The 23,066-nt window shown below is 40.2% G+C and overlaps 1 protein-coding gene across 5 annotated transcripts in view; it reads left to right on the top strand.

Annotated features, from left to right (window-relative positions):
* The first annotated feature begins 49 nt into the window (after positions 1–49).
* Positions 50–23,066, top strand: part of LOC308568536 (acylphosphatase-1) — a 39,456-nt gene continuing 16,439 nt past the window's right edge. The window contains exons 1-6 of one of the 5 annotated variants that reach the window (XM_081161571.1): positions 50–333; positions 4,725–4,822; positions 15,063–18,390; positions 21,171–21,269; positions 21,963–22,048; positions 22,761–22,865. In XM_081161571.1, the coding sequence (XP_081017697.1) occupies positions 192–333; positions 4,725–4,822; positions 15,063–18,390; positions 21,171–21,269; positions 21,963–22,048; positions 22,761–22,865 (3,858 nt within the window). In that variant the 5' untranslated portion in view covers positions 50–191. Of the gene's footprint in view, positions 334–4,245; positions 4,398–4,724; positions 4,823–11,770; positions 12,188–13,577; positions 13,675–15,062; positions 18,391–21,170; positions 21,270–21,962; positions 22,049–22,760; positions 22,866–23,066 lie in introns of those variants that run through there. The other 4 variants (XM_081161567.1, XM_081161568.1, XM_081161569.1 and 1 more) reach the window with 4 other exon arrangements.

Below are 23,066 nucleotides of genomic sequence, written 5' to 3'. Positions count from 1 at the left end.
CGCCGGGAAATCACGCACAGGCGCAGTCGGAATGCGAAGGGGCGCGGCCCCGGAGGGGGTGCGGTCGGTCTGACAGTCTCCTGACCCGGCGTCCCGCCAACTCTGCAGCTCGCTGCCCTCGGGGAACAGGGGAGGGGACGGGAGAGGCTTTCCTGCGGCTCCATCAAAGAACTTGTATTTGTCTGAGAGCAATGACCCCAGACGCCGCGGCGCGCCCTTCTCTGGCCGAGGCAGGAGCCCCTGGCTATGCCCTGGAGTCGTTGTGCCGCAGGGTTCCGAGGTGCGCCCGCCGGGCGGGGGTGGGCCTGCTGCTGGCCTTTCTTTTTTTCCCAGGTATGGCTGTGTCATCTCTCTCTGTGCTTTTCCTCGCCAATAGCTTGGACTTTGCAGTCAAATTTTAGCAACTCGGCTAGCTTTTGTGATACAGTGTTTCACCCTCACGTGGTAACTCTGCAGTCTCTTCTTAGGACCCAAGAATGATTCAACCAAATGTGATGATAATAAAATTAACTACCAGATCAAAAATAATCAGTATAACCTGGTTTCAACACTGATATTCTATGACTTGGTAACACCAGAAGAGTTTATTTGCCTCATGCTTTCAGTTCATTTGTGTAAGCTGTTTGGAACAGGCAACTTTTTTTTTTTCCTGTAACTGCTTAAAAGATTCATGAACATGGAAAATAATAGGCAGCAGTAATCGGTGTTAACACTTTAGCCTGTCATATGACAGCTTTTACGTATTACAAAGAAGTTCCTTCCTGGGTCCTCAGGGTTTGGTTTTGTTTTTAATTTCTTGTTTTCTTTCCTAGTTGACTCTACTGCTTTCTCTATAGTACATGCAGTTCCAGACATTCAGAGTTCCCACTTTCCTGAATGTTCCAGTTATCTCAGCAATCAGGCCTGCCTGTCGTCAACTCCCGTAGCTCCCTTCCAGTCTGGCAAACTTTCCTAGAGTGCCTTTCCCCATCTTGACTTTCATCCTTTTTGTTTTTGAAGAAGAATAATCTTTCCCTTTCCAAGAGTTTTCTTGAATTAGGCTTTTTCAGGAGTGGAGTTCATGTTGTTAACTTCAAGTTGTATCTATTCACAACTCCACTTTGGTTTTAAAATACAGGGCTGGGCAACAGTAGGTTACAGTTGTGAGTACTCGAAACAATTTCTTCTTATATTATTATTAATTATTGTATTATTTATTTGTATTACAACAGTAAACCTACTTTTGCCCACCCCTGTATGCTTATTTCCCCTGCAAAATAAACCTTATATTCCGTGACCTGCTGCCTCTTATCTTAGGGTCCCATTCATTTCTCCTTTTCTCCACAGAAGTTCTTGGTAGAAAACTTTACATTTGCTGTCCCCACTTCCTGATCGCCCCCTCATTGTCCAGTCCATTGTGGTATGGCTTCCACTCCACTTTATTTAACTTCCAGGCTGCCAGTGGCCATCCAGTGACCAAAGACAAAGGATGCTACTTCTTCAGCCTACTTATTCAATACTATTGATTTTTCACCTCCTTGGAACTCTCTTCTCACTTGCTCCTGCACCTTCCTGGTTTCTTCTTTCATCTTCTTGCCCCGTCTTCTTGCAGGCCTGCGGCACTTGTCTTTTCCTCACCTGCCCCCCAAGTTTAGGTGTTCTCCAGAGCCCTATTATTCCTCATATATATGCAGGCCCAGACAGTCTCTTCCTTAATACTTTCAACCAAATGCTGAAGGTTCAGGTATCACCTATATTTAAATGATTTCCAGCTTAGCGCTCTCTTAGTTACAGACTCAAATTTCCAACTTTCCATTTAGTTCCTCGGGAACCTCAAACTCTATATGACAGAAACCAAACTCATGATCGTCTCCTCATTCCCCCAATCCACTCTTCCGTTGTTCCCTCTCATTCTGAAAGCATCAGTCACCTTCTACCCCCCCCTCCCCTTTGTCACCTCTTCTCTCTAACTGGGCAGCAGGCCCTGTTGAATTTACTCTGCAATGTCTCCTATATGACTCTCCTTTTACATTCCTACTGCCCTAGGTGAGTTCTTCCTCTCTTCTCATTGGGACGGTGTGCATCACTGTCCTAACAGCTGTGCTTGTCTTTAGCATCTGCTCTCCAAGCCCATCCTTCATGCTGCTGTCAGAATAATTATCCTAAATATGTCTGATCTTATCCTCCTACCCAGTGACTTCTACTTTACCTATAGAATAAAGTTGAGATGCGTAATTTTAACCTGGTATCTCAACCTCTAGCCTACGTCTCAATCCCTGCCTCCCCAGGCTAGTCCAGTGGATTTCAACCCTGGCTGTGCTTTTTAGTACTACCTGGAAAGCCATTTCTGGGGATGAGACCTGGGTACTGGCATTTTAAATGCTCCCCCTAAAGTCTTTTTTAAAAAAGCCTTACCCAAGGATATGTTTACCCAAGGATATTGATTTTTAGGGAGAGAGAGAGAGGCAGAGAGAAACATCAAAGTGAGAAGAAACCCCAACCAGTTGCCTCCTGTATGTGCCTTGACTGGAGATTGAACCCGAAACCTAGGTATGTGCTCTGACCCGGAATCAAACCTAAAACTCTTTTGGCATACGGGATGACTCTCCAACCAATTGAGTCACGTGGCCAGGCCTCCCCATAAAGTCTTAAGGTGCAGCCAGGCTTGAGAAACCCTGGCCTAGCCACACCTGACTACTGCACTTTCTTACCGCAGTGGTACTACCTTAACCCAAGCTCCACGTGTGGGGAGGTGGGAGAGCATAGCATTTATAGGAGTGTACACAGACCGCTTGGAACTAAATCCCAGCTCCATCACTTACTGGTTGTGGTTGGATAATATGCTGTTTCCTCCAAGAACATTTTCTCAGCCTTCCTAGTCAGAATGAAATCTCTGCTCCTTTGTGTTCTTGTGATATTTTCTGTTCTTGTAATAGCACAGGGCTGGTGGCTCACCCCGAGCTTTCAGTGGATGTTCACAGGATTGAATCAGCATATTGTGCATTGTATTGTCATTATTTGCATGCATATTTGTTCCTTACACGAAATAAAAAAATCTCTTTGAGGACAAAGTTTATATATCTTTCAGCTTTATATACCCTACAATGTCCTATACATAGTAGACACTCAATTGGTTTTGAATCCTATAAACTAGTTTTTTAATGAGTTTTAGAGACAGAAATAACATCAGCCAGGTACTCTTTAGCATTATTTTCAAATGTTACCAAGCAGAGCGTTCAGTGCAGCCTCCCGCCCCACCCCCACCCCTGTGCTAGCACGAAGATTCTGTGACTCTCCCGGCCGAGCCTCACTGTGTAACGGGGACTAAGGAGTGATTAGTACCCGTGGCTTCCACTGGGAATCTGTCCCCTTGCCAAGTCTCCCAACATCACATATTCCCATACGGGGTTTTATGTTATGAAGGGGTGAAATGTATACAACCAGTCCAAAGGTGGGCTCTGGTGGGCAGCCTGCAGTAGCACAGGAGGGGAATACGCACCACGAGGTCCTCTTGTACACTCATCTCCCCTGCTCCCAACTTCGGCATGACTTAAAATTTGAGGAGCCCAGCCTGCCGTGGCTCAGCGGTTGAGCGTCGACCTAGGATCCAGGCGATCGGGGTTCGATTCCCGGTCAGGGCACATGCCTGGGGTTGTAGCTCAGCCCCCAGTCAGGGGCATGCAGGAGGCAGCCGATCAATGACTCATCATTGATGTTTCTCTCTCTCTCTCTCCCTCTCTTTTCCTCTCCTCTCTCTGAAATCAATAAAGATATATTTAAAATAAAAATAAAAAATTTGAGGAGAACTGAAAGAAAAAGGGCAGAAAGGTTGCATGTGTTCTATTCAATTTTTGATGATGTTTAATGTTTGTCATCCGTGTCGCATCTCCAGAATTTAAGCTCCTGCAGGAATCCTTTTTGTTCACTAATGTATGTCAGCTACTAGCTGGAACTGTGCCTGACACACGGAAGGCTCTCAGTAAATGTTTATCGAATGATTGAATGTATCTCGTGTTTCTTCGTCTATGTCTCTGTTGCCACGAGGAAATGAGAAAAGGGATGCGCTTAGTGACTGAGAAGGGGTGAGGGGTAGGTCTGCAAAATCCGAGCTGACACCCTGGACAGATCCCCAACCCGAGGCTCTCGAGTGGCCCTTAAGACAAACGCGTCCTCAAATCCCGCCCTATGGGCGGGCTCTGGACCGAGGGCGCTGTCTCTGATTGGTCGGCAGACGTGATGGGCATGCGAAACAGCGAAGGAAGAGCTGCGCTCTGAGCTTCCGGGAGCGGCGGTTACGCGACTTGGCGGACCGTTGGCGTGGTGGTCGCCGGTGTTGTCCCGGCCTCCTGACGGGAGGACCAGGAACGTGAGCCAGGCACCGGCCCGGGACGTGCCCATCCGTTCCATTAGCCTTAAATGTTAGTAGAAGGGGATTCTGGTGGCGGTGTGGAAGCGAGGCCCGTGGGAAAAGGAAGGGATGGAGAGGGAGCGGGGCCGGTGTGGGAAGGTAATTAATTACTTGCCCCCAAGAGGCCTCTGTGGCGGTTGCGACGCGAAGCTCCCTAGCCCAGGCGTCTTCCTGCTGCAGACTTCACACGCCCGCGCTTACGCGTGGTTCGGGGACCTTAACGTCAGGGAGAGGTCAGGTTAAGCCTGTAGAAGTGTGGGTGTGGCCCTTTCTGCCTCGGCATTGGGGGTCCTGGTATAGGAGAACGTTTACCTTCTGTTCTCCTGGTTTCTGACAGGTCTGAGCATGAACATGGCAGAAGGGGACACCCTGATCTCAGTGGATTATGAAATTTTTGGGAAGGTGCAAGGGGTGTTTTTCCGCAAGTACACTCAGGTAGGTGGCCTCCCGGCTTTGGGGACGTGCCTGAGCGCCGTGCGTGGAAACCAGGGCCCCGTCCCCGACCAGGCGCGCTGGGAGAAGCAGGCCGCTTAGAAGCTGCACGGCCAGGGTGGCTTGTGGAGCAGTGGTATGAGCATGCTTCGCAACGGGTAAAATGTAAATGGCAGGTTCCTCTGCTGTTATTTCTTTTTCTAACAGTGGTACCTGAGCACCCAGACACACATTCATGAGCTTCTCTCTTCCAAAGGGGATTGGAGGGCTGCCCCAGCTCCCCCTGTTGTGGCATCATCAAACCAATCACAGTTCCTGGAGGAAAGCTGATGTTGACCAAAGAGATGGCATTTAGATGAACTCATGGCATTTATGTAATTTATGTAATAACTTCTACAGCTGCTGCATCTTCTTCAGACCTCTTTCACTTCAGCCTTTCCCCATTCCCCCATTTAATTCATTTCTGCTCATTTTGGCATGGGGAGGAGAACTGACTTTTCCAGGGTAAGTAATGGTAACACTGAACATGGAGCCTGGTATTCCTACTGGGGTACTAGGGAGTCACCGACGGGATGAACAAACTGCTGATAGCTTCTACCTCTGCCTTAAAGTCATTAATCTTCCCTTAACATGCACACAGAAATGCAATCTCAATTTCCCTTCTGCCTTCTGTAGGGAGTTATTGGGCTATTGCCACCCAGTGTATCTCCAACCCCAAAGATAATGAGTTAAGACTGCAGAACTTTCCAAGTGTCACATGCCTGGGACTGTAGTACGTAAAATTCAACCAGAATCTTTGAAATATGAATGTTAAATGTCACGCAAGTCATTTCCTCCTGTTTCACACTCATATAAGAAGTGCCTGTTTGGGAAAAAATGTTGAAAATCATAGCAAAAGAGCTGTGTTCCAGTTACCTTTCCTACCATTTATGCAGGGTAAGGTCCTGTGATTGATAGAGCAAATGGAGGTGACAGCTTAGAAGATTAATTAAAGTTGTTGAGGGAAAAGGACCAGATGGTAATATAGCCCATCTTTCTCTACTGCCATCCCTACCCCCCAATTTGGAGACAATAAAAGAATGCAGAAAAACAAATACTGACTTGGAGAACTTTAAGGAAAACGCCATCTTTTTTCGCCCTTAATTAGACTTGTAGCTTATTCTTTACTACTTATAATCACTTAAATATATATATTCATTTTAACAATTGTTTTGTTTTGCTACAGTCCGTTTGCATGTTGATATCATGAGGTCTCTTAATTAAATTTCACCAGTCCTAGAATGACTGATGAGAATACTTGAAGGAACATTGTTTAAGTTGGAATATAATTCACATCCATAAAACTCACCTTTTTAAAGTATCTAACTGAGTGGGTTTTTGTATATTTATAAAGTTGTACACTAATTTCAGAACATTTCATCACCCCTGTAAGAAACCACATACCCATTAGCATTTACCCCTTATCTCTTCAGCCCCTGGCAGTCACTAACCTCATTTCTGTCTCTATGGATTTGTCTGTTCTGGACATTTAATATCAATGGAATTATACAATATGTGGCCTTTTGTGTTTGGTTTCTTTCACTTAACACGATGTTCTCAAGGTTCATTCATATTGTAGCATATCAGCACTTAATTTCTTTTTATGGCTGAATAATATTCCATGTATGGATATACCACATTTTATATATCCATGCATCAATTTATGGGTATTTAGTTTATTTTTACTTTTTGGCTATTATGAATAATGATGCTTTGAACATTTATGTACTTGTTTTTAAGCAAACATTGTTTTCAATTCCCTTGGGTATATATACCAAGGAGTAGCTTGCTGGGTCACATAGTAATATATATAACTTTTTGAGGAACAGCAAAACTATTTTCCTAAGTAGCTGTTATCATTTTACATTCCCACTAATGATGAATGAGAATTTCAATTTCTTCAGATCCTTGCCAACAATTGTTATTATCTGTCTTTTTTATTAGAGCCATCCTAGTGTGTATGAAGTAGTATCTCATTGTGGTTGTTTTGTTTTGAGGTTATCAATGATTTTAAAGGGATTGAAGTCATACAAAACATGTTCTCTGACCACAATGGAACTAAACTACAAATCAATAACAGAAAAATAACTGGAAAATCTCCAAATATATGGAACCTATATAATACACTTTTTAAAAAGATTGTGGTAAAATATACATAATGAAGAATTTATCATTTTAACCATTTTCAGTGTACAGTTTAGTGACCTTAAGTACATTCACATTGTTGTGCTACCATCACCACCACCCATTCACAGAACTCTTCATCTCGCAAAACTGAAACTGTACCCATTTAACAACTCCTAAATCCCTCTAGCTCCCAGCAATCACAGTTCTACTTTGTTTCTATGAATTTTTCTCATATAAGTGGACTCATACAGTATTCACTAGCATAATGTCAAGGACCATCCATGTTGTAGTATGTGTCTGAATTTCCTTTTTAAGGCTAAAAAATGTTCCAGTGTATGTATATATTCCCATTGTGGTTTTGTTGGCCTTCCCCTAATGAGTAAGGATGTTGAACATCTTTTCATGTGTTTATTGGTACATAAAAAAAAGATGCTGTATATCTTCTTTGGAGAAGTGTCTATTCAAATCTTTTGCCCATTTAAAAAAAATCCTCACCCAAGGTTATGTTTAGAGAGAGAAAGGGAAAGGGGTGGGGCATCAATCATTTGCCTCTTGTGTGTGCCCTGACCGTGGATCAAACCCACAACCTTTTGGTGTATGGGATGACTCTCCAACCAACTGAGCCATCCAGCCAGGGCCCTTTGCCCATTTTTAATTGAGTTACTTGTCTTATTGTTGAATTGTAAAAACTTTTGTATATTTTGGATATTAGTTCCTTATTATATTATTTGCAAATATTTCTCCTGAAGGTTTTCTTTTCACTTTCTCGATGAAAACTTTGAAGCACAAAAGGTCTTAATGTTGATGAAGTCTAATTTATCTATTTTTTCTTTTGTTGCTTGTGATTTTAGTTTATATCTAAGGAAATTTTGCCTAATCCAAGGTAATAAAAGTTCATGTTTATGTTTTCTTCTAAAAGTTTCTTCTAAAGAGTTTAATAGTTTAAGCTCTTAGCTTTAGGTCTTCATCCAGTTTCAGTTAATTTTTTATGTGGGGTGAGGTAAGGAGTCCAACTTTATGTTTTCACACTTGGATATCCAGTTGTCCCAGCACCTTTGTCAAAAAGACTGTCATTTCCCCCACTGAATTGTCATGGCACCATTGTCAAAAATCAACTGACCATAAATGTAAGGGTTCATTTCTGGACTCCAATTCTATTCCATTGGTCTATGTCTATCCTTATGCCAGTACTGCACTGTCTTGATTAATGTAGCTTTGTAGTAGATATTGAAGTCAGGATATGAGAGTCCTTCAACTTTGTTCTTTGTAAAGGTTATTTTTAGCTATTCTGGGTCCCTTATGTTTCCATGAGAATTTTAGAATCAATTTGTTGATTTCTGCTATGAAGGCCGCTGGGATTTTGTTAGATATTGCATAGAACCTGTAAATCAATTTACAGAATATTGTCATCTTAATAATATTGTCTTCCAATCCATGAACATGAAATGTCTTTCCATTGTAGATCTTCTTTAATTTCTTTCAGCAACATTTTGTACTTTTCCGTGTCTTGCAGTTCTTTTGTTAAATCTATTTCTAAGAATATTACTTTGATACTGTTATAAATGGAATTGCTTCCTTAATTTTATTTTGATTATTGCTAGTGTATAGAAATACAAATAATTTTTGTATCATGATCTTGTATCCTGCCACCTTGTGAACTTATTAGTTCAAGTGTGTGTGTGTATGTGTGTGTGTTCCTTAGGATTTTCTGTATAGGAGATATGTCATCTGCAAGTAGAGGTATTTTTACGCCTTCCTTCCCACTCTGAATGCCTTCTTTCTTTTTCCTGCCCTGACTAGAACCTCCAGGATAATGTTGAGTAGAAGCAGCAAGAGCAGACATCCTTGTCTTGTTCCTGATCAGAGGGCAAAAGCTTTCCGTCTTTCACCATTAAGTACGATGTTAGCTGTGGGTTTTTCACAGATGCCTTTAATCAGGTTGAGGAATTCCCTTCTGTTCCTAGTTTGTTGAGTGTTTTTATCACAAAAAGACATTGGATTTGGTCAAATGCTTTTTCTTCATCTATTGAGATGGTCATCTGGTTTCTGTTTTATTAATATGGTGTATTGATTTTTGTATGTTGGCCCAACCTTGCGTTCCAGGGATAAGTCCCAATTTTTTCATCGTGTAGAATCCTTTTTATATGTTGCTGGATTTGGTTAACTCATATTTTGTTGAGTTTTGCATCAGTGTTCACAAGGGATATTCATCTTCAGTTCTCTTTTTTTGTGGTATCTTTCTTTGCCTGTTTTCGATGAGGGTAATGTTGGCTTAATAGAATGATGTGGGAAGAGTTTCTTCCTTTTCTATTTTTTGGAAGAGCTTGTGTAGGGTTAGTAAAGGATTCTTCTTTAAATATTTGGTAGAATTCACCTATAAAGCCATCTAGTCCTTGTTTTTTCTTTGTGGGAGGTTTTTGATAATAATTCAATCTCTTGTAAATCTATTCAGATTTTCTGTTTCTTCTTGACTCAGTTTCTGTAGTTTGAGTCTTCATAGGAATATGCCCTATTCATCTAAGTTATCTAATTTGTTGACATACAGTTGTTTATAGTAATCCTTTTTATTTTTGCAAGGTTACTGGTAATGTCCCCTCTTTCATTTCTGATTTTAGTGATTTGAAACTTTGGTCTTTTTTTCTTTATCAGTCTAGCTAAAGGTTTGACAATTTTGTTGACTTTTTTTTTTTAAATGTGTTTTTACTGTTTTCTAGAGAGAGAGGAAGGGAGAGGGATAGAGAAATAGAAACATCGATGAGAGAGAGACATCAATTGGCTGCCTCCTGCATGACCCCACCAGGGATGGAGCCCTCAACCCGGGCATGTGCCCTGACTGGGAGTCAAACCAATGACCTCTTGGTTTCTGGGTCAACACTCAACCACTGAGCCACACCAGCTGGGTTTGTTGATCTTTTTAAAGAACCAACTTTTGGTTTCATTGACTTCTCTTTTTTCCTAGTCTCTATTTTATGAACTCCTACTCTAATTGTTTTATTTCCTTCTTTCTGCTTGTTTGGGCTTGGTTTGCTCTTATTTTTCTAGTTTCCTAAGGTAGAAGTCCAGGTTATTGATTTGAGGGGACTTTCTTTTTAGATTGAGGATAGAGTTGGTGAGTATATTTCTTAAAATGTTTCCAGAATATGGTTATGAGGGAGAATTAGCTTTTTGGAATTTTCATAGGAAAAAAAATGCTGTTTGTTTAGACAGATATTTAGAACTGAAAATGAGTCAGCAACATTATGCCATCATTTAAAACACAAAAACAGAATCAAGTGCACAAATAAAACCTGTAGGAAATTCCCATTCTCAACACCAGTCAAAGTTGGAAGTGTTTTGTTCATTTTCAGTTCAGATAAATCACATTGCAATTTAAAGACTTATTTGACTGTTAAAATCTCAGGCTCAAAACTCAACACAATCATTCTTACAGCTAGTTACCGTATAAGGTAACACTAAGACCTAGGGCTAGCCAACTCCCTGGGTTAATTTGAAGCAAAAGAGTGTAGTTGTTATACAGAGTCTGTTGCATGTGGAATCTTCCTCAAAATCCATTCTCCACATTTTTTTTATGCTGCCATATTCCGCACTTAAAGCACGCTATGGGTATCTCCTATTTTTCTTCATTCCTTAATTTCCTCTGTATCCCTTAAATTATTTGACTGCATTCTCTTTTGTTCATTATGCTTTATATCTTTGCTTTGAACATATGATTTGATGGATACTTCAGTTCCTCATCAAACATGATTTTGCTGTGCATAACATTTTCTTTGGCCAACTCCAGCAATTTCCCGCATTTACTAGGTCACTACTCTAGCATTTGGGCATGCAATAATGTTAACTTTAACTCTATTTTCTTTTGTAATCCAATCCCTTTTATTTAGATAGATTACTTTAACAATAACTTTTATAATATCCTTACTTGGAAATTTTACAAAAATAAAATTACCTCTAAAGCATTGGTACCTTTCCAAATGTTCGGCTATTCCACAGTTTAATAACTTACAGGAAAAACACTGGAAAAGCTAAGCAAAGAGCAACTACAATGATTAGATGGGCTTCATAAGCTTATTCAACTTTAAAGGTGTGATTATTTAGACAGAAGAAAAGAAAGTAGAGTGCAAAACCTAATAGTTATGTAATCTCATGAAACTTTGGTTTTCAGAGGCTGATCACCAGTTGCTTTTCCCTTCTCTAGGAGGATGACAGAAAGTGGGCTTTGGATGTAACATAAAGACAGTGGGCTTGACAGTTTCTCTAAAGGGAGAACGGTGGAATGAGTTGCCCAGGAAGTTGTGAAATGCTCTTTCATGATCTTTAAAGCTGTAACAGACACTTACTCATCTGGATTTGTTTAGGTGTGGTCTTGGTTAAAGACAAAGAGAAGAATCAGATAACTTCATGCCTTTTCTATTTAATATACCCAGTAGATTCTTGATTAGAGAAGGGAAAATGTACAAGATACAGCCCACTATCCTAACAACATTTAGCCTTAGGGAATCATTTTGAAAGCATCTGATTTGTCTTAGTCGTTAGTACTACATAGTGAAAAATTCTAGTGCCCGGGTTTTATAGGGTAGGAGGAGGAAATGAAGTGAAGTGGCCAACACTTCATATTAAAATCAGCAGTGAGATTCTTCTTGCTGTTCTGTTTTGACTCTCCTGGACAATATTAAATTAGTTTCAGTGGCTTGATTTTAAGCCAAGATTCTGGCAACAGATTGTAGTCTCACTTTGTTTTGTTTAATCTCACTGGATTTCTCTCTCTTGTTTTTTTCTTTCCCTTAGGCTGAGGGTAAAAAACTGGGATTGGTAGGCTGGGTCCAGAACACTGACCAGGGCACAGTGCAAGGACAATTGCAAGGTCCCACCTCCAAAGTGCGTCATATGCAGGAATGGCTGGAATCAAAAGGAAGTCCCAAATCGCACATTGACAGAGCAAACTTCAACAATGAGAAAGTCATCTTAAAGTTGGATTACTCAGATTTCCAAATTGTAAAATAATGACCTGAATTTAAATGTTCCAAGAGAAAGTCAGTGGTTTTGTTTTTTATTGTTAATAGAGATAGAATTATTCTGAGTTTAATATTAGAATTTGTCAGTAAGTTATTTTAGTATCAGACACCTGAATATTACTGTGTATATATGTATAATGGAAGGAATAATTACAACTGTACACAATTCTAATAAAACACATCAGAACCATTTGTATAGGGTGAAATTCATTTTGAGCAAAATAAGAGATATTTACCCAATAAACATCTGTGGGAAGGTAATTTTGAGGTAATCTAAAGAAGTCTGAAAGAAAGAGTTAGCAATTACTTTGAATCATTTCTTTAAATGGTTTCCATGAAATTTTCTTCAGGAAATTGCACACCTAATAAGAACAAATACCACAAGTTCAATTTGTTAGCTGCTCAAATGATGTCTTGGTCTAATTACTTTTAGTTTTCTTGAGTTTCTGCTGTCATTCCTTTTCTCCAGGTAAGGAATTCACAAAAAAGCAATGTTATGGGCTAAATTATGCCCCCCCCCCTTCCATATGTTGAAGTCTTAATGCCCAGTACCTCAGAATGTGACTGTATTTGGAGACAAGGCCTTTAAAGAGGTAATTAAGGTTAAATGAAGTCATTAGGGTGGGTGCTAATCCAGTGTGCCCCAGTGTCCTTATAAGAGGAGGAAATCTGGACACAGACATGTGCATGCACAGAGGAAAGGACAGGTTAAGACAGAGGGAGAAGCCAGCCTTCTACAAGACAAAGTCTGCAGAAAAAATCAACCATGTCTTTCTTACACCTTGATCTCAGACTTCTAGCCTCCAGAACTGTGACAAAATAAGTATCTGTAGTTTAAGCCATCCAGTCTGTGGTGGTTTATTGTGGCAAACAAATACAAACAGTAACAGGATTTTGCTTCATTGGCCTTAGAAATCTGAGTGGGTTGGTCAGCCATCAAGCAGGTATGTATCAAATGCTTACTGGGTTTGACAAGTTTGTCACAAATTCCAATTATTAAAAAATAAGCTTTCAATGAAAATGAGGCAGCAAAAACTGGTTAATGATTCTCAGAACACCTATTTTCACAGTGTTCTTAGAGTTTCACCCCCATTCTGTTAGAAAAGGAGCTGTGGCGTATCGGGTAGACACCCAAAAAGACAATGAAGGGAGTCTTTGCCTCCCTTGGTGTCCTCATCTGTAAATTAAGAAAGCTGAGGTAGTTTCTCAGTCTTCCCAGCTCTTAACCGCCGTAATTTGGTAAAATGGGAGGCTCTGGATTTATTCATTCATTGAGTGCCTAACGTAGGGCAGGCACTGTTGTTGGCCACGGGAATACAGCAGGTGAACAAAACAAAGTCCCTACCTTCAGATGGCTTACATTCCACGGAGAGAGGACAGACTATAAGCAAGTAACATGCTTAACTACCTGGTAGTACGTGCAAAGGGGAACTGGGAAGAGGGAACTAAAAACAAAAGCAAAAATCGCTAGGAAGTTTTTCACGCCCTGCGAGAAAAGGATAAGGACGGGGAATTCTGGGTACCAGCGTGCAAATGCCAGGGACTCAATGAGTGCGCCTGCGCACTGAGGTTTCGCGGACGGAAGGGCCTTCTCGGCGAACCTCTGAGGCGCATGCGCCGGGCTCGCGCGTGCATGAGCCTCGCGAACCAGGGAGCGCGCAGCCGGCGTCCGAGGCGGTTGGTATCCGGAGCTGCTAAAGGGCGAGTTAGGTGACTTGCGGGAAGTACGCGACGACTGGACGACTCCGGGAGCTCTGGTTTCTAACACCGGAAGGGTCGTGGCGAGCCCTGCGGGCCAGCTTCGGGACCCGTCCGCGTCAGGGCTCCAGGAAGGCCCGGCCTGCCTTCCCCGCGTGCGCCCACGTCAGGGCGGCCGGGGTTTAGGGGGGCGTGTCGGGGGCGGGGCGAGTCGGGGGCGGGGCGGGGGTGGAGCCTGAGCCTGAGCCTGGAGAGGCCTGGGGGGCCGGTCCCCTAAAGCTTTGCTTTGCCTTAGAAATCATCAGACGGGGTGGGGCCAGAGTAGGTTTACACTTGTGAGTCACAGTTTATTTCTTGTATTATTTATTTATTATGGTATTTTCCATATGAACAACTGTAAACCTACTTTTGCCCCACTCTGTATAAGCAGTTATAGCTCTGATTTTCCCAGGTTTCAAAAACTAGCCCTGCCAGCAAGAGGTCTAGACAGTGCTGCTCTCTCAACTAAGAAGAAGGGATAGGACCTTTAATTACACTATTTTTATATATATATATTTTTTAACCTGTGAGGAAATTTTAAAAATCAAGGTTAGACAGTCCTTTACCATCATTGTTATTGGCAAGGTAGTTTGTAGCCATTGTAAAGACCAGAGTATTAACACAAAGAATATTCATAATAAGAACCTTCTGAAAACTTTTTATCAAAGTAAAATCAAATGATAGAGAATGGCTTATAATGAAAAGGAACTTTCCTGCCTTAGCCTTTCCCATTCCCAGCCTTTTCCCCCTGAGGTTAACTACACTTAACCATAATAATATAGTAATTATTAACAATAGCCTTGTTATGCCCATCTCTTCTTGATACAATAATTTGACTTTATTCCCTCCTGTTCCTTCACATTATCACATCTTAATACTTCTTACAAGTTTTTCTAAAAGTCATGGTTATTGTGTAATGTATAAATGTTATGAAACTAGCTTAGATTTTTGTGTGTGAATAATTTCTAGCTAATGTTAGCGGAATTTAGGCATCTGTTTTTTGTGAAGTGATTAGAATTTCGAACACTGTTTTCACGGGTCAGCTTCAAATGTGATTATGATCTCACTTTAGGGCATGTGGGATTTAGACGGGGTCAGTGAAAATGATGAAATTATCAGGGCTGCTTTGGATGTTAAGTTCATTGCATCAAACCTGAGCTGCGTGAGCTGCCTAGAGATCAGAGCTGTCATTTGTTTTACAATGTGTTTTAGTAAGAGATTTCATTTACATCAAATGATAGTCTTTCATAATGCTTCAGAGAAATGGGTAATGCTATGTAATTCTGAAGCTTTGATACGTGTGTTTTTGTTTTATTTTTCTCCCAAAGGCAATTATTTATACTCAGAGAAGGAAACCACTGCCTGGCATTCTCACCAGCTTTCCACCTGCCATGATCAAGTGTTTGTCAGATGAAGTACAAGCCAAATTGCGTTCTGGTTTGGCTATATGCTCCTTAGGCCAATGTGTGGAGGAGCTTGCCCTCAACAGTCTTGATGCTGAAGCAAAATGTGTGGCTGTGAGGGTGAACATGGAAATCTTCCAAGTTCAAGTGATTGACAATGGATTTGGGATGGGAAGTGATGATGTAGACAAGGTGGGAAATCGTTATTTCACTAGTAAATGCAACTGCATACAGGACTTGGACAACCTGAGGTTTTATGGTTTCCGAGGGGAGGCCTTGGCCAGTATAGCTGACATGGCCAGTGCTGTGGAAATTTCATCCAAGAAAAATGGAACAGTGAAGACTTTTATGAAACTGTTTCAGAATGGAAAAGCCCTGAAAGCTTGTGAAGCTGACTTGACTAGACCGAGTGCTGGAACAACGGTAACAGTGTATAACCTATTTTATCAGTTACCTGTAAGGAGGAAATGCATGGATCCTAGACTGGAGTTTGAGAAGGTTAGGCAAAGGATAGAAGCTCTCTCACTCATGCACCCTTCCATTTCTTTCTCTTTGAGAAATGATGTCTCTGGTTCCATGGTTCTTCAACTCCCTAAAACCAAAGACATATGTTCCCGATTTTGTCAAATTTATGGACTAGGTAAGTCCCAAAAGTTAAGAGAAATACATTTTAAACACAAAGAGTTTGAGCTTAGTGGCTATATCAGCTCTGAAGCCCACTACAATAAGAATATGCAGTTTTTGTTTGTGAACAAGAGGCTAGTTTTAAGGACAAAATTGCATAAACTCATTGACTTTTTATTAAGAAAAGAAAGTATTATATGCAAGCCAAAAAACAGTTCTGCCAGTAGGCAAATGAATTCAAGTCCTCGGCATCGGTCTAACCCAGAACTCCATGGGATATATGTAATCAATATACAGTGCCAGTCCTGTGAATATGATGTGTGTATGGAGCCAGCAAAAACTCTGATTGAGTTTCAGAACTGGGATACTGTTTTGGTTTGCATTCAGGAAGGAATGAAGATGTTTTTAAAGAAAGAAAAATTATTTGTGGAATTATCAGGTGAGGACATTAAGGAATTTAGTGAAGATAATGATTTTAGTTTATTTAGTGCCACTCTACAGAAGCATGTGTCCTCGGATGAGAAGTGTGACAAAGTCAGTTTCCAAGAAGCATGTAATAATATTTTAGATTCCTATGAAATGTTTAATTTGCAATCAAAAGCTGTAAAAAGAAAAGCTACAGAAAACATAAACACACAGAATTCAGAAGCTATCAGAAAAAAGACAAATGATTCATTTTTGTATATTTATGAATCAGATGGCCCAGGTCATAGTAAAATGACAGAGTCAACTTTACAAAACAAGGATAGCTCTTGCTCAGAATCAAGGGTCTTAGAACAAGAGAGAGCTAGAGCTTCAGAATCAGAAAATGAGAAACATAAAAAACCTTGCTTGAAACTTAACTCTTCAGAAAATCCATGTGGAACCAGTTCAGAAATGTCTGCAAGCCCTTTCCAGACATTAGATCACTTTGAGGAGAGTGGAGAAGATCTAGAAATACAGAAAATAAGTACTGCTGTTGATGGCATGGCTACTGACATCCTGAAAAAGAACAGAATTCAGAATCAGCTAGAGATATTTAAAGGTGCTACTGAAATGGGACACCAACCTCTGCCTTTTGAGACAACGTTATTGGGAGTACATGGTTCTCAGGGGGAGGAAGAGAAAAGAGAAAAAGAACCTAGTAATTGTGGAAGAATAAACGTCTTTAGTTATGGACAAATTAAATTATGTTCCACTGGTTTTATAACTCATGTGGTACAAAATGAACCAACTGAAACAGAACATCTATTTAAAAACTGTGTTCGACCCGGTCCTGTGAGTGCCAAAGAAACACTTGAAAATAGAACACACCATTCAGTGGAGACTCCAGACATCAAAGATTTAACCAGCACTTTAAGTACAGAATTTGCTCAACTGCCCAACCAAAAATTGCGCAGAGCAAATATAGGTTATAGGCTAGAGAATAACTCTATACCGACTTACAGAAAATCTGCTATTTTGCAGGAAGGTAGTAAAAAATTACACCCAGGTGGCCTGTTACCAGACATATCCCCTTTCTCTTGGTGTAGGCACATTTCAGATGGGAGTGGGAGAAAAGGTAAGTCGGTTGGTTTCTCCAGACCCATAGCCCCTAAGAAGCTAAGCTTAAATTCACAGCTAGGATCTTTAGAGAAGTTTAAGAGACACTATGGGAAGGTTAAACATCCTCTGAATACAGAACCGGATGAAAATAATTTTGAAATCAATACCAATCTCAGTCCTCAGGTCGAACCTGGCATTCCACAGAGAGACAAAAAACACTTAGGCAACGCTGATATGTGTAAAACCACCCCTGTGAAACACAGTGACTCCAGTAGTAGTTGTCAACCAGTAAGCCACATCCTTTACTCAGAAAACTTCCCATTCTCCGAGGAAGAAGACTGCTTACAACACCGGATGCCTCACTTAAGAGAAAGTCCTATAATTCTAAAGGATCTGCATCACTTGAACAGAAAACCTTTGGATGTGGAGAAATCACCTGACTCACTAGCCTCTAAATTATCCAAAATGAAAGGTTCTGAAAAAGAGACTCAAACAGTGGAGATGATGAGTCATTTTACTGAACTTCCACAAGCAGATTCCAGTAGGAAAGACAGTGACTTGTGCAGTGGGTTATCCCTAGATTCTTGTATGTTATTTAAAAATGAGCATAAAAAAACGGGGAGTGTCATCATCCCGATGTCAGACTCTGTCACACAGGATAATTCTTCCAATAAAGATAGTGAAACATATTCTAACAACAGTACAACAGAGAACTCTGTGGTACCAGAAACAAATTTGGCAGTAGCCAATAATAATTCTGCAGTTATTAGTAAAGATTCAGATGTTCTTACAGCTTCGGAGCTGCAGATGAGAAGTCCTAACTCTCCCAGAGGAATGTTGATGGATCACAGAGGCGATTCCACAACCAACCCAAGTGGAAGTTGTTTGCAGAATGAGGACTCTATAGCAGGAACTTGTTCTGGAAATGAAGAGTCGAACACGTGTGCTTTGGGTTGGCAGCAGCATTTCGATGTAGCCCTGGGAAGAACGGTTTATGTCAACAGAACAACTGGCCTTAGCACATTCGTTCCTCCTCCTGAGGACATTCGGGCTGCTTGTACTAAGGATCTGACAACTGTGGCTGTGGATGTCATACTTGAGAATGGTAAGTGTATGGTGTTCATGGCATGAAATGCTTTTGAAGGTTATCTTGGCAGATAGAACATTTTGAAGTTTAATTATAAAACATGTTTTATGGTACACGAATATTCTCTAGGTCCAGTACTATTTAAATCTAGAAACACAATGGACATCTATAGAATGGAAGTGTGTACATAAATGTGTCTATGGGTGTGTATATGTGTAAGAGGGTGAGACAGTTTTTAATGAAATGGTACTATTAATCGTAGAGAAGATCCACTGTGCTTCCCTAGCCTGCTTTCCCCTCTCTCCCAAACACACCACTCTCCTAGAAATGTAAAGGAACTGCAATGCCAGTGTAGTATTTTTCTGGAAGTTGCTCTCTGCAGCTCCCAGGTAAACAGCCAGAATGATCCTATAGTCATCCTAGGTTTCCCAGTAAAAGCTATGGCTCAGTACAGTACCATATATATGTTTTTGTCACTGGAGTTTTTTTTAGAAAATAAGGTTTGACCATAAGTGTTCTGGGATCCAGGTTAAATGTGTACTTTATTACAGTGCATATGCTAATCCACTTGACCTGTTTATTGTGTAGGTAGCTCTGTTCAGGGAGACAGTAATGTGGCTCTTAGATCATACCGCAGGGCTGCATCAGAGCCTAGACAAGGACTCTGGGTTCTCAGGCCTAAGTCCCCATTAATAGTGACGTTGTTCTGGCAGTGTGCTTAGGGCCAGATGCTGGGGATAGTAAAGCTGATTCCCATCTGGCTGTAATCTTGGTTTTGCATCAGGAGGATAGACATTAAGAGCATAAACTACATGTATGCAGTTGCAAATTATAATTTCTCTTTAGGATTAATATCTGGCAGGAAGCTCTGATTTAGGATTAAATAAGACCTTTATTTTTCAATGGGTTCACTGTTGTTGTCTTTTTCTTTTGGGAAAAAAAATCACTGTAGTAACTTTCAAAGCATTAAATAGGAGAAAACCCTTTTCTTTCAATGTGCTCCTGAGACTCTCAGGTTGCTCTTAAAGACACATGTGTTTTTCAGTCTGTGTAGTTTTATGTCCTGATTTATACTGAGTGCTTATCAGAGGTAAATCTAAGGAACTCACACCTCATCTTCCTGAAATGTAACTACTTCTGCTGGTTATAAAAAAAATAACTGAATTACATTAAACTGACATGGCTGTTCCTAAACAAAGGCAGAAATCTTGGTTGGCTGCCATACTCAACATAAGCATCTGCTCCTGTTAAATAAATCTAGATGTTTGAAAAAACACACACTTCAACCTACTTAACTTTCTGGATTAGCAAAAGTTCTTGTAAAGAACTTTTGAGGGTCATGTTGACCCAGAGTTTCATAATGAAAAATAAAGCATTTTGGATATAGAAACAAGTTCCATGGAAAGATGGCTCCTAAGCACCTTCCATTTACATGGAATGTTACCTTTCTGGAAATGGCTGATGTATATTAGGACATTGTTGAGCCATACATAAAAACCTAAGATGAGTTGTTAAGAGGTAAATTTAATTGTACAGAAGAGAGGATATATAAAGGTAATTTTAAGGAATTGTGTGAAGTCTCCAAGCCCTGACAGTTTTTCTCTTTAAAATGTCTTTAACTCTGCAACCTTATTTCACTTCCCACTTTAATTTTATTGTTCTGAGTTAATCTTTCGCCAGTTTCTGTCCAACAGATTTATCTTTTTGAAATAATAGTTTCATCATGTTTTGCCCTGTTTAAAAACTGTCAAATTCAGCATTGTTCCTAAAACAAATCTGATCATCCTTCAGGAAGGAGGGTAGATTTGGGGCCAAATCTTACTAGACCTTAGAGTTTAAATTGAGAACATTTAAAAAAAAAAAAAGTTGGTATTGATTTTTAGAGAGAGAGGAAGGGAGAGAGATAGAGAGGTAGAAACATAGATGAGAGAGAAACATCAGCAATCGGCTGCCTCCTGCACACCCCTACTGGGGATTGAGCCCACAACCCGGGCATGTGCCCTGACCGGGAACTGAACCCTGACCACTTGGTTCCTGGGTCAGTGCTCAACCACTGAGCCGCTCTCAGCGGGGCTAAATTGAGAACTTTTCATTCATTTACCTATTCACTTATTCATTCATTTATTGATTGTTCACACAGTGCTAGGCCCTGCCACATTGCAGATTAACCGACTTTTGGTTTAAGGAATTCACAGTATTATCAGAGAAGATAGCTATCTAAATATAATATGATGAGATAAATGTTATAATAGATACATATATTGGGATATGAGACATATAAATTGGAGACTTGTGAAGGCTGTACTCAGTAGTGAAGGATGATAATTAGGTACCACTCTGTGTTTAATATAGTGTTGCTCAACTGTGGCAATGTTGACATTTTGGACTAGATAAATCTTTGTTGTAGGGTTTGTCTGATACACTGTAGGATATTAGCAGCATTCCAAGCCTCTTATCTGCTAGATGCCAGTAACACCCCCTCACCCAAGTTGTGACAACCAAAAATGTCCCAAGATATTGCCATATGTCTCCATGCAAAATTGCCCCCATTGAGAATCAGTGATCTAGTTTGGGTTCTCATTCTGCCTGGTATAGATGGATAATGGGACAAAGCATTAATGTAGGTTCATAAGTTAGCAGAGTTAACTTCATTCAAGAACTTTGGACTCTCAAGCTAGTGTTTGGTAGTATGCCTTATGTCTTGATTCAGTTTGTGTAGAAAGAGATTTTATGTAACTTAATTTTTAATAGTTTGTCCTTTGAGTTCAGATGTTTAGGTTTTTCTTTTTTACATTTAGGGTCTCAGTACAGGTGTCATCCTTTTAGAAGCGACCTTGTTCTTCCTTTCCTTCCTAGAGCTCTGGAAGAGAGGACTGTGATGAGACAGACTAACAGAGGTAGGGGCAATAGGAGATTGCTGGAACACCTAGTGCATAATGTACCACCTAACTAAAAAAAAAGGAGGGTTGTATTATTAAGCTTGATCAGTACCAGCTGTGCCTTACTGGAACCAGGAATACTCCATGGTCCTGTTTAACAGCAGAACTAAGTAATTCTGTGCATGCATGTAGATCAGAAATTACTTTTCCAGACTTGAGGTCAATACTGAGTGATTATGCAGTCTGTGGTGTCTTGTGACTGAGAAATTGTTTCTTATTTTTAAAGATTGGAGTTGTGCTCCATATTGAGGCAGTTTTATATACGCAAAACTCTTATTTTTTTAAAAAGTTACAGACATTATTTTCCTATTCTTTGTTTCTAAAAATAGATTATGGTATATATATTTTTTTACTAAAGGAAGTGGGGCTACTAATTTGAACCAATTTCTCCTAGGCTTGTATTCTGAAATATTTCTTGAAAATAGTTTGGAGAAAAAGCTATAATGTGAGAAGATACAGTCATCAACTGTAGTTTAAAAAGTAACATATTGAAACAACTTAGAGATACAACAAACACTAAACCTTTGTAGCATGTTGGAACAATGGGTCTGATCTTTGGTCTTGAGACTGCACCACACCAAATATGAGATGTCACTCACCTTTTTCCCAGAGGCTCTTGATGCCAACTTTACCTGTCCCCTTTCGCACTAGGTACTGTAGAAGATGCTGTTGGGAGTGGATCGCTTAAGTCCTTGTTCTCGGAATGGGACAATCCAGTATTTGCCCGTTATCCAGAGGTGGGTCTGCAGCAGTTTTTCTTCGCTTGTTATTTTAATATTTGAATTTTATTTAAGTTGGGCATGGGTGACTGACTATACTAATTTGTAATTATGAATGGGAAGTGGGTATGTTTCCAAATAATTTACTTGGAAATTAATGTTTAATGTGGAAAGGAGGAATCAGAATTCATGATATTTTGGGAGCTCAGCTTTAATTTTGGAATAAGCGTATATAATCAGTGTGGGAATAGTGAAAGTGTTTATCACTCTTCAAAACTCCAGCTTGTAGCTATGGCAGAGTATTTAGGGTGGCGATAATAAAAACCATTATCATTAAATAAAGTAGTGAATCATGTACTGGAGGAACAGTTCATCATTGAACTGAGAGTACTCTCTTCAGTGGGTTATCACAGAATGTACTTTGTGTGTTGTAATGAGGGTGTAGAATAGATGAACACTTAATTGTTGATCCTTCAGTTAAAGATATCTTTAAGGACTTGATTATGGAGCCAAGACCAATTGTTAACCTGAAATAATATTGGGTTTTTTCAATGATTTTGTTCATAGAGCCTTTTGAATTCCTATAAGCTCTCTGAAATCAGCCCACCTCTAGTAGGCTCTATGAAAATGAAAGTTTTTAAAGCACTTTGAGATCTTTGGCAAAACAGTTCTGCAGACATAAAAAAACACACACCTAAATTTAAATGATATTTGTGCTGGGTCTTTCTAGGTTGCTGTTGATGTAAGCAGTGGTCAGGCTGAAGGCCTAGCTGTTAAAATTCACAACATCTTATATCCTTATCGCTTCACCAAGGACATGATTCATTCGATGCAGGTAAAAGATTGATTTTGAAATCTCATAAAAATACATATATAAGCCCTAAGCTAGACTAACTCTTAGGAAATTTGGTTTATTTAATGATGTGGAGCACCCTGGTCAGGCACATGTGGGTTGATGTTTACTGGAGTTTTATCATGAGAAGAGAATGAGAGGGACCGAACTCTTCACAAAGAAGATGTCCTTAGGATGGGTGAT

The sequence above is a fragment of the Miniopterus schreibersii genome (assembly GCF_964146895.1).
Source record: "Miniopterus schreibersii genome assembly, chromosome: 1".
NCBI lineage: Eukaryota > Metazoa > Chordata > Mammalia > Chiroptera > Miniopteridae > Miniopterus > Miniopterus schreibersii.
This window is presented reverse-complemented; position numbering and strand designations above follow the sequence as displayed.